Source organism: Bos taurus, chromosome 28 (assembly GCF_002263795.3).
Source record: "Bos taurus isolate L1 Dominette 01449 registration number 42190680 breed Hereford chromosome 28, ARS-UCD2.0, whole genome shotgun sequence".
NCBI classification, from domain to species: Eukaryota; Metazoa; Chordata; class Mammalia; order Artiodactyla; family Bovidae; genus Bos; species Bos taurus.
This window is the reverse complement of record NC_037355.1, coordinates 9,487,821-9,500,228: the sequence shown is the minus strand read 5'-3', so window position 1 is coordinate 9,500,228 and position 12,408 is coordinate 9,487,821. Positions and strand designations below refer to the sequence as shown.

Here is a 12,408-nt window from a genome sequence, read left to right as displayed (position 1 = left end):
GATGGAGTCTGATAAGTAAAAATGGCAGAGTGTTCCAAATACTCTTGGAAAAAAGGCCAAGTGTGTTCACAGAAAAACAGCAGTGTGCCACATGGAAGGGGCAGGGAGGGGGCAATGCTGTGTGATTGTGAACAGTAGGAAGCGAGAATGCAAAGTGTGGCCCGTGAGGATTTCTCACCATGTACAGAGTTTCATTATCACACCTGATATATGATAAACATGCTTCAGAAAATCAATATTCTAAATGGTACCATTTCAGAGCAGCGATTTCAGAAGCATGACCCGGCACACTGGGTCCATCTGCTTTCCAACTAGTTATTCAGTAGGACACTCTCCATGATCCAAACTTAAGTTGTCACGCCCTCACACACTGAGCGGCCCAGACACCAGACACATGGAGAAAGCTTCCAAGCATGGTGGCTGCTCAACTGCTCAATTGGCTACTCCTTCATCTGCTTCTACTGCTCAAGAGTAGCTCCCCATTAGTAAGGTGCCTCATGAGGACATGTATTTTATTTCTGATATCAAACTGGACCAGCACCTAGGGAGGAAACTGCTCAAGCAAAAACCAAAGGGGAGTGTGAGCACCCACTGGCAACGAGAAAATCAAGGCCAGATAAGGAACAGAGACCTTTTTTCTAGAAAAGCATCAAGAATACTTACATCTGATAAACCTATCATCTGCTGAAGATTCTAAGCTGAAAATGCACTTACTCACATAACCCTCCAAACATCACAGCTTAGCCCCTCACCCACCTTGCATGTAGGTGGGCTTCCCTTGTGGCTTAGAGGTTAAAGCATCTGCCTGCAATGCGGGAGACCTGGGTTCGATCCCTGGGTCGGGAAGGTTCCCTGGAGAAGGAAATGGCAACCCACTCCAATATTCTTGCCTGAAGAATGCCATGGACGGAGGAGCCTGGTGGGCTACAGTCCACAGGGTCGCAGAGTCGGACATGACTGAGCGACTTCACTTTCACTTTACCTTGCACGTGCTCAGAACACTGACATTAGCCTATTGTTTCAGCAAAAGCATCTAACACTAAGCTTTTTTTTTTAAATAATAAAATGTTGAATATATCATGTAATTTATTGAAAACTGTCCCAAGAGTGAAAAACAGAATGGCGGTGTGGGTCCAGAGTGGTTGTCAGTGGTTGTTTTCCCTCGAGATGGCAGGCTGAATAGAAGCTGCGATCCGCTGCCTTTGTCCAGCATCACGAGAGAGGATGGTACTGCATGTCGCCTACCCAGGGAAAGGTCAAAATTCAAAGTACAGTTTCTCCTGAATGCTTACTGCCTGCATATCATCATAAGTTGGGGACACGTGTATTCTCACAATCCAAGGCCATGCAAGAGCCATCACACCCAGAGATTGTCCCTGTTAACACCCAAACAGTACTGCCCAACGAACAAACTCCACGTGAGATAATGGTCTCGTGTTACCTGGAACTTCTTCTTACCCAAGATAATTTAGTCAGCACAGGTCAGCCTGCCCCATACCGAGGATATCATTTTTCAATAAAGCCCATTAGATTAGTAAGGTCAGAGATGAGACCCTTCCTACCCTTTTCAACAATAACATTGAATGATCTATCAGATGAAACTTGAGTGTAGACCTTATTATTTGACAATGAAAAGAGATAATCATTCTCTCATAAAGAAAAAAATTCAACCCTTATCTGCCTCATAATATTCCTGCTTTTCATGCTGTTTGCAATCAGTATACCCTGAGGAATGGTTAAAGAGCTGGTGACTCCTGGTAGTGATGAAAGCATACTTGCTTTGTTATTAATTCCTTAACAGCAACAGAAGTCACCTTGAATGCAGACAGTTAACCTACTCGACAGACGGGGTCAGTGGCTTGTAATAAGTCCTGTGGTTACATAAACAGGGAGGCAATTTTTTTATGATGGATTGATGAAGCCTTGAAATTGCTATTAAGATTTCCCCTCTTACTCTTCAGCTGTCCCTTAGGAGCAAAACCTCTTGGCAGTTTAGCAAGATATAAAGAAATAAAAACTTGTAAACAAGTACTGGAAGTGAATGTAGACCGAAAAGAATGACTGCTATAAAATACAAAACCAACAAAATCTTAAATGAGAACAGCCTCACAAATAAGGAGCCCTATCTTTCCTAAGTGAGAGCTGTCTCATCTGGACAGTGGAGAAGATAAGAAACCGCATCACATTATGGGTTAACTAAGAATGCTTGAGTAGAAGCTATGATGCCCCTCTGGTCTTCAGTAGAACCCTGTCTTAGTTGGCAATTAATGAACAATCTCCTGCCAAGTGGAAAGCAGGCTAAGAAAAAAAGCTGGATATTGTTTCATACTTGTATCCTGGTGTCCAAAGAAATGGCTCAGCACTTTGTCTGAGTAGACATAATCATGGAAATAGGGAAGGAAATCTAGCCACTGTTTCTTATGTAATGAACTGAGAAGAAAAGCTTGTTTATATTTGCAACAGTCAAGATCCAGGACATTCTGTCCTGCGTCCATCTAAGAAATTATAAATGTCCTAAGGAATTGAGAGGAGGGTCATGTGCTCACTGGCACTGAGTCTGAACTCATCTTTGTTGAGTGAACCTAAGGCTAACATAGGCAGTTTCAGAAATCAAAATCTTGCCATCTGTGACAAGGACAAATCAAGGACACAATTAACCCTAAGCTATCCTATCCCTTTTCCAGAACACTTTAGTACTCTTCAAAGGAAGAGGAAAAGTCAGAAGTTCTGCCAAAGTTAAATTCATATTTTAACCTAGAGAACATTAAACCGGGTGGTAACATACACAAAGGCATTCCTCCATTCTCCTGGTATGCTCTGTGAGAAAAATTTCTTCCTTTGCCATTGCTTTCTGAAATAAATTATAAAGTAAGTTTTCTTGAAAAAAGATTTCATCTTTCCTTAAACTCAATTCTAGAAAGCAACACCCATGATAGATAATTAATATACCTTAGTTCAGTTCAGTCGCTCAGTCATGTCCGACTCTTTGCGACCCCATGAACTGCAGCAGGCCAGGCCTCCTTGTCCATTACCAACTCCCAGAGTTCACTCAAACTCATGTTTGTCGAGTCGGTGATGCCATCCAGCCATCTCATCCTCTGTCGTGCCCTTCTCCTCCTGCCCCCAATCCTTCCCAGCATTAGAGTCTTTTCCAATGAGTCAACTCTTCGCATGAGGTGGCCAAAGTACTGGAGTTTAAGCCTCAGCATCAGTCCTTCCAACGAACACCCTTTAGGATGGACTGGTTGGATCTCCTTGCAGTCCAAGGGACTCTCAAGAGTCTTCTCCAACACCACAGTTCAAAAGCATCAATTCTTTGGTGCTCAGCTTTCTTCATAGCCCAACTCTCACATCCATACATGACCACTGGAAAAACCATAGCCTTGACTAGACAGACCTTTGTTGGCAAAATAATATCTCTGCTTTTGAATATGCTATCTAGGTTGGTCATAACTTTCCTTCCAAGGAGTAAGCGTCTTTTAATTTCATGGCTGCAGTCACCATCTGCAGTGATTTTGGAGCCTCAAAAAATAGTCTGACACTGTTTTTTTGTTTTTTTTTTAAATTTTTCATCACTCTGAGTGATGGATGGAACACACACTCTTTCTGGAGGTTTAAGATAGCTTCCGACTATACTATGCATTAATTCAGAATCCATTATCAAGCCGACGCTCTCAGTCAATCCTCATCAGCGCTAACCGTTGGCTAGCAGGCCACCAAAGGCCTCTGACACTGTTTCCACTGCTTCCCCATCTATTTCCCATGAAGTGATGGGACAAGATGCCATGATCTTTGTTTTCTGAATGTTGAGCTTTAAGCCAACTTTTTCACTCTCCTCTTTCACTTTCATCAAGAGGCTTTTGAGTTCCTCTTCACTTTCTGCCATAAGGGTGGTGTCATCTGCATATCTAAAGTTACTGATATTTCTCGCGGCAATCTTGATTCCAGCTTGTGCTTCTTCCAGTCCAGCATTTCTCATGATGTACTCTGCATAAAAGTTAAATAAGCAGGGTAACAATATACAGCCTTGACATACTCCATTTCCTATTTGGAACCAGTCTGTTGTTTCATGTCCAGTTCTAACTGTTGCTTCCTGACCTGCATATAGGTTTCTCAAGAGGCAGGTCAGGTGTTCTGGTATTCCCATCTCTTTCAGAATTTTCCAGTTTATTGTGATCCACACAGTCAAAGGCTTTGGCATAGTCAATAAAGCAGAAATAGATGTTTTTCTGGAACTCTCTTGCTTTTTCCATGATCCAGCGGATGTTGGCAATTTGATCTCTGGTTCCTCTGCCTTTTCTTAAACCAGCTTGAACATCCGGAAGTTCACAGTTCACGTACTGCTGAAACCTGGCTTGGAGAATTTTGAGCATTACTTTGCTAGCGTGTGAGATGAGTGCAATTGTGCGGTAGTCTGAGCATTCTTTGGCATTGCCTTGGTCTGACAGAATGTGGTCCACTGGAGAAGGGAATGGCAAACCACTTCAGTATTCTTGCCTTGAGAACCCCATGAACAGTATAATATACCTAGGACTGCCCAATACATAATAAATGGAAACAAGAAACTGATTTTGGATTAACTATAATTATTCTTACGTCTATAGATCAAAAGTGTGCAGACCTCAAGCTTTGAACTGTAGATTTGGACTAGATCCTAACATAAACAGGATACATATATAAAAATGTAAAGATATAAAAATGGGTACCAGGTAATCACATGGTCACACAAGAAAATCCAAAATAGTCAATTCGTAGCATGAGATATCAGAGAAGGCAATGGTACCCAACTCCAGTATTCTTGCCTGGCAAATCCCATGGACAGAGAAGCCTGGTAGGCTGCAGTCCATGGAGTCGCTAGGAGTCAGACATGACTGAGCGACCTCACTTTCACTTTTCACTTTCATGCACTGGAGAAGGAAATGGTAACCCACTCCAGTGTTCTTGCCTGGAGAATCCCAGGGACGGGGGAGCCTGGTGGGCTGCCGTCTCTGGGGTTGCAAAGAGTCGGACATGACTGAAGTGACTTAGCAGCAGCAGCAGCATTAGATATGGCACCCCACTCCCGTACTCTTGCCTGGGAAATCCCATGGATGGAGAAGCCTGGTGGGCTGCAGTCCATGGGGTCACTACAAGTCAGACACGATTGAGCCACTTCACTTTCACTTTTCACTTTCATGTATTGGAGAAGGAAATGGCAACCCACTCCAGTGTTCTTGCCTGGAGAATCCCAGGGATAGGGGAGCCTGGTAGGCTGCCGTCTCTGGGGTCACACAGAGTCGGACACGACTGAAGCAACTTAGCAGCAGCAGCAGCATGAGATAGAAAAGTATCTAATAAAATGAAAAGATGCTCCTAGTATACTACTAAACAAACAGGTTACCAAAAAAGCATCAAGAAAAGTTAGATTTTTATAAAAATGTACATGAGTGTGTGTGTGCATGTGCATATGCATGAACATGTTTATTAGCACTTTTTGTTTCAGAAGAATAAAACCAAAACCATGAATAGAAGGCTATAATAAAACCTCAACAGTGGTTAATGATGGGTAGTAGGATTATGAATAATTTCTATTTCTTCTTTTGCTTAACCTTATTTTATAAATTTTTAAAAATTAATACGTGTTACTTTGGTCTGAGAAAAATAAATTTTACATTTCAAAATAAACTTACAGAAATACAAATTAAGAGTACTGAAGCAGATATTTAAGGCCTGTTTCTCCTTCCTCGCCCTAATGAAAATACCTTCTCTGGAACTCTCTGTAGAAACCTTCAGTGATCCAAAGACATGGTGCTATCCTTTCTTCCATTCTACAATGAAAGACTAGTAACTGTACATTTAAGACAGATTCAAAGAAAAAAAGGAAAAGCCATCCATCAGAACCTCTCTCCTTACCTGGGCGTAGTGTAAGAGCTTCTCGGTGGCCTCAGGGTCTCTGTTCCAGATGAGGTCCTCACAGAGCTGGAGAAGCTCCTTGTGGATGTCATCATATACAGGAAGGCTTCCAGCATTCACTATTCCCATGTCCATACCAAACTAAGGGCAATAAAAACAAAAATAAGGATTTCCAGTGATACTCTAAACCAGGGATCAGTGACTCTTTCTGTGAAGGACCAGATAAAAAATACCGTAGGCCACAGCCTCTGTCACAACCACTCAACTCTGCTGCTATAGCATAAAGGCCGTCATAGACAGAATACAAGTGAGAGCGTGTGGCTTTGTTCTAATAAAGTTTTATTCACAGAAAATGGCAGCAGACCAGGTTAGTTTGTGGGCCAAAGTCTGCAAACGCTTGCCCTAAGTAAAGGCTGGTGTCCAAGGCAAACAGGTGTTCCACTATACCTTGATCGCATGGTACAGGAAAACCCCATGCATTGCCTCTCGAATGGCTTCCATTCCTCGGAAGGAGAAGGACAAGTTGGAAAGACCACCGCTTACTTTGGCTCCAGGCAGCGTTTCCTGGAAAAAATTTTAACATATGAAAAGATTTCCCTAGTTTGCCAAAAGCAGCAATCGTGTTCCTTAAGCTTTTTAAAATAAGAATGGAAAGTAAAAAAATATATAAAGTCCCAAGTAAATCAGAACTTCTTAATATTGGAAATAAAAGCAAAAATAAACAAATGGGATGTAATTAAACTTAAAAGCTTATGCACATCAAAGGAAACTATTAGCAAGGTGAAAAGGCAGCCTTCAGAATGGGAGAAAATAATAGCAAATAAGCAACTGACAAACAACTAATCTCAAAAATATACAAGCAACTCCTACAGCTCAACTCCAGAAAAATAAATGACCCAATCAAAAAATGGGCCAAAGAACTAAATAGACATTTCTCCAAAGAAGACATACAGATGGCTAACAAACCCATGAAAAGATGCTCAACATCACTCATTATCAGAGAAATGCAAATCAAAACCACTATGAGGTACCATTTCACACCAGTCAGAATGGCTGCAATCCAAAAGTCTACAAGCAATAAATGCTGGAGAGGGTGTGGAGAAAAGGGAACCCTCTTACACTGTTGGTGGGAATGCAGACTAGTACAGCCACTATGGAGAACAGTGTGGAGATTCCTTAAAAAACTGGAAATAGAACTGCCTTATGATCCAGCAATCCCACTGCTGGGCATACACACCGAGGAAACCAGAAGGGAAAGAGACACGTGTACCCCAATGTTCATCGCAGAACTGTTTATAATAGCCAGGACATGGAAGCAACCTAGATGTCCATCAGCAGATGAATGGATAAGAAAGCTGTGGTACATATACACAGTGGAGTATTACTCAGCCATTAAAAAGAATACATTTGAATCAGTTCTAATGAGGTGGATGAAACTGGAGCCTATTATACAGAGTGAAGTAAGCCAGAAGGAAAAACACCAATACAGTATACTAACGCATATATATGGAATTTAGAAAGATGGTCACAATAACCCTGTGTACGAGACAGCAAAAGAGACACTGATGTATAGAACAGTCTTATGGACTCTGTGGGAGAGGGAGAGGGTGGGAAGATTTGGGAGAAGGGCAATGAAACATGTAAAATATCATGTAGGAAACGAGTTGCCAGTCCAGGTTCGATGCACGATGCTGGATGCTTGGGGCTGGTGCACTGGGACGACGCAGAGGGATGGTGTGGGGAGGGAGGAGGGAGGAGGGTTCAGGATGGGGAACACATGTATACCTGTGGCGGATTCATTTTGATATTTGGCAAAACTAATACAATTTGTAAAGTTTAAAAATAAAATCAAAAAAAAAAATAGGAAGGCAGACTAAAAAAAAACAAATAAATAAAATAAACGTAGCAATTTGATGAAAAAAAAAAAAAAAGAACTTCTTGTACCTAGACACAGACTACAATTTGGATATCAGGGAGACACGAAAGCAATGCTTCATTGTTTTTCCTACTATAATCTCCCTAAGGGAAAAGAAAAACTTCTGCTTTATCTCTGTGTACTTCTACAGTGACCATGATATGGCTACAATACATGGTGAGTGTGACATAAAGTATTTGCTGAATAGGGATTTCCCTGGCGGTCCAGTGGTTAAAACTCTGAGCTTTCACTGCAGGAGGCAGGGGTTCAATCCCTGGTTGGAGAACTAAGATCCCGCATGGTCCAGCTAAATATATATGCGTGTGTGTATATATATACACACACACACACATCTGTTGGATAAATAACAGAAAAAGAAAGAAACACTGACAGATAAGAGAAGGAAAACCAGAGAGGACAAACACAGAGAAGTTGGTTATTCACGAGCTACTAGAAGGCTTCTATAGCCTAAAGGAACAATCTCCCTAGTTCACTAGAAACCTGACTAATTTTAAAAGGACAAAAGGAAACTGAGGTCCCCACCACACCTTATGACATATGAAGCATTAGTTTGCATGTAAAACAGGAACTCTTACTTCCTGTTAGATAGGGTACAGACTAGTTCAAGCATCTTGGGAGAGAGAGCTGCCTTTATCTACCACTGGACCCAACCCTTCCGCTTCTGGGTATATGCTATAGGGAACCTCACGAAGAGATACATACAAGAGATGTATACACACAGTTTTGTTCATAACTTACCCAAACTGGAAACAAACCAAGCGTATGTCAACTACAGAACAGTTAATTATGGAAAAGGTAAATGATGGAATAGTATACATTAGTAAAATTGAACAAAGCACAACTACAACACAGGTGGAGGAAAAAGGCATAAGAATCTTAAGAGTCTGTTTATATTAACATGAAGTTCAAAAATATGCAAAACTAACTATACTATTTCTACAGTGAATTCTTGCTATTTGTGGTACTTATGTTCCATGAGTCACTGCAAACACTGAACTGGGGCATGCTGAAAACCACTGCTCTCACAGGAAGTGCAGGGTTAGGTCTGTGAAACTCTGGTCGCAAAACTGTCATCACTGATCAACATATAACCCTGTTTCCTATGTGTCCATTTACAGCTATCTTGTTTAATATATACTGTTGATTCCCTAATGTTGTGTGCTCACAGCCCACAGCGTGACAATTCATGTCTAAACAAAGTCCATCTAACAAACATTTTCTCCATGAAGCACATCACAGCCTTTGTGCACACAGGAACACAGGGCAGCACTTCACCATAGTACGCAGGGGCTATCCAAATACAGAAATCAATCAGCAAAATTTTAAAAAAGCTCAAAAACGTGAAAAATGTGGCACTAAACAGGCCATGAAAAGGGTGCTTGTTGACAGAATGAGGACTGAACCCAGGGATGCAGGGCGTTGCCTCTGTTAACTCATCCGGATCACAGCGGTCAGGCACTCAAGAGTTTTTACCACTCTGCACGTGTGCGTGCCCGTGAATGACTGCAGAAGAACAGTTAGTATTGATTTTGGAGTCACAAATAATTTTCTCTTTTTTAATAATTTTATTTATTAAATTTCTGGCTGTGCTGGGTATCTGTTGCTGCTTGGGCTTTCTCTAGTTGCTGTGAGTGGAGGCTACTCTTCATTGCAATGCATGAGCTTCTCATCGTGGTGGCTTGTCTTGTTGCTGAGCATGGGCTCTAGGGTGCACGGGCTTCAGGAGTTGCGGTACGTGGGCTTAGTAGTTGTAGCTCCCGGGCTCCAGACCATAGGATCAATAGCTGTGGTGCACAGGCTTTGCTGCTCACCAGCATGTGGGAACTTTTTCTGGACCAGTGATCAAACCTGTGTCTCCTGCATTGGCAGGCAGATTCTTTACCACTGAGCCATCAGGGAAGCCCACAAATACATTTTAGTGAGTAGGTAAATTTGCAAATAAAAAACCCAGGATAATTCAGATTGACTGTGTATATAGAAGTGTTAAAATCATATAGAAGAGCAGCAAGCAGTACCATAAAACTCAGAACGAGGTGTAATCAGAAAGGAAGAGACATGGGGCACTTTCCATTTCCTGTTTCAGGTCCCAGGTGGAAGCTACTATATGCCTCATAATCATTTATCAAACTCTGTATCTTTTATATATCCCCCAGTGTGTGTGTGTTTTACATCACAATATAAAATAACATAGAAAAAAATTTACAAAGCTCCTAAATTTCAGAAAGCCAATTTGCTACAAGAATAAGAATGTCAATATTCCTTGCCAATAAATATATATATGTGAGCTCAAGCTATTCACTGAAGCCATATGATAAATCTAAGCAATGTCTTGGATAGAAAGGAGAAAAATGTTCATACTTACTTTAATGACTTTTGTTGCATTGATAAAATTAACAGCATACAAGTTATGTTCTTCCATCCCAGTACCAATGGTGAGGATATTAGGGTCAAAGATGATGTCATTTGGATTGAAGCCCAGTTTTTTCAAAAGGAGATGGTAGGCCCGGGTGCACACTCTGATTTTGGTATCTGTTTCTGTTGCCTGGGGAAGGAGTAAAAATGTAATTTGAAATAGAAAAATGAGGTGTTCTCTATGAAAACGGAAGGACCATTCACTTGTCGAAAGCACTTAGGTACCAATGCTTGGATTCCATAGAAATCCAAATGCCAAACAGCCTTTAAACATTTATCAAATTATCTCAGAGGAGGAATTGGTTTAAAGTCCCTTTATGTTTTCATCCACACAACAGCTATAATGCTTCTGTAAAAATCAAATCTCACACACACACATATGGTATATTAATATATAGGTTTCTTAAAAAGACACAAGTGATAAGAATTCAAATAAATGACAAAATTAGTGCCCCTCCTCTCTGGACCTGCCTGCACTCACCCAGGCTTTCTTGGCCCTTCCTATAGTAAGTCTACACAGATTCAAAGATGTGCATTTATTACCCACCTCCAACCCCACCCATCACAGCATTAGCTAATATATTTCCAAACAGTGACCCTAGGAAGCCAAGCACTGACTCCAGCAAAGCCCAACCCACCGATGCTTCCTACTCCCTCAGAATCAGGTCCCGCACCTCCAATTTTAAGATTTTATTTTTACAGTAGCAGTGTCAGTGTAGCTGCTGTGCTGATGAAAACATCTCCCCCCTCATCTACTCCACTCTCCCCACACCACTCCTTTGATGTTCCTGAGACCCACCAAGCTTGTCTTCCCTCAGGGCCAGTGTGGGAAGTGGCCACTATCTATTTCTATCCATGGCTGCCACTGCCTGGAACACACTGTGACATGGCAGCACTCAGGCCTCTGCACAAATGTCCCCTTTTCAGAGAAGCCTTCCTTAATCACGATCTCTAAACCAGTTCCACCACCGCCTTCTGCCTCCTCCACCCCTCTTCATAGCATCTCTCCTCCTAGAAATTATTTTCCATGTTACAGAAAAACCTGAACTTTTTAGTCAACCCAATATATTTATCTGGCATGTTGTTTATTGTTTTTTACTTGTTTCTTTAGATATGATTAATTGGACTAGAATCAGTCTTGCTGTACCCCCAGAGCCGAGAGCAGTGCCTGCCAGAGGATGTGCTCAATATTTCTGTTGAATGAATGAATGTACCTCTGACTCAGAGCATTTCTGAACTTTGTCAGGGAAACTGTCTTCAGGTCAAATGTACAATCTCAATGCAAGGCTTATTCAGTGAATTACATGCTGAATGATTTCTGGTTGCAGAAAAAACAAATTTGCTCTAAAGAAAAAATGAATACTTGCTATCACTACAGAATTCCGAAAAAATAAGTAACATACAATTCTGAGTAAATATGCAAAATGTTTTTGAAAAATGGCCAACACCACTGAATGAAGTGTTGAGTCTTCCAAGCTAACTACTTGGAGGCAGGATACCCTTGACTGGATGTGAGTGCTAAGAGCGGTCGAGAAGCAGTTCCTGATCACACACATCTTCACCTCTAAGGGGAGCTCTCCAGGGGCCCACCGGGAGGAGGGGTGAGGATACTCTATGCAGTTCAAGGACATTTAGTGAGGCCCCATCCTCCAGAGAAAGGCATGGTGGTGGTGGTGTTGTTCAGTCGCTCATTCATGTCTGACTTTGCAACCCCATGGACTGCAGCACACCAGGCCTCCCTGTCCCTCACCATCTCCTGGAGTTTGCCCAAGTTCATGTTCATTGTATCAGTGATGCCATCCAACCATCTTATGCTCTGACACCCTCTTCTCCTTCTGCCCTCAATCTTTCCCAGCATCAGGGACTTTTCCAAAGAATCGTCTGTTTGCATCAGATGACCAAAATACTGGCTCTTCAGTATCAGTCTTTCCGGTGAATATTCAGAGTTGATCTCCCTTAAGATTGACTGGTTTGATCTCCTTGCTGTCCAAGGGACTTTCAGGAAGGAGTCTTCTCCAGCACCACAGTTCGAAGGCATCAATTCTTTGCTGTTCTGCCTTCTTTACGGTCCAGCACTCACAACCGTATGCAACCACTGGGAAGACCATAGCCTTAACTATACGGGCCTTTGTTGGCAGAGCAATGTCTCTGCTTTTCAAGACACTGTC

The 12,408-nt window shown here is 41.9% G+C and overlaps 1 protein-coding gene across 4 annotated transcripts in view; it reads right to left on the bottom strand.

Moving 5' to 3' along the window:
- The window catches only part of MTR (5-methyltetrahydrofolate-homocysteine methyltransferase), a 132,314-nt gene that overhangs the window by 52,667 nt on the left and 67,239 nt on the right, over positions 1 to 12,408 (bottom strand). For all 4 annotated transcript variants that reach the window (XM_010820411.4, NM_001030298.1, XM_024986503.2 and 1 more), the window contains 3 exon segments: positions 10,191 to 10,370; positions 6,340 to 6,456; positions 5,893 to 6,033 (listed from right to left, as the gene is read on the bottom strand). In XM_010820411.4, coding sequence (XP_010818713.1) covers positions 5,893 to 6,033; positions 6,340 to 6,456; positions 10,191 to 10,370 — 438 coding nt within the window.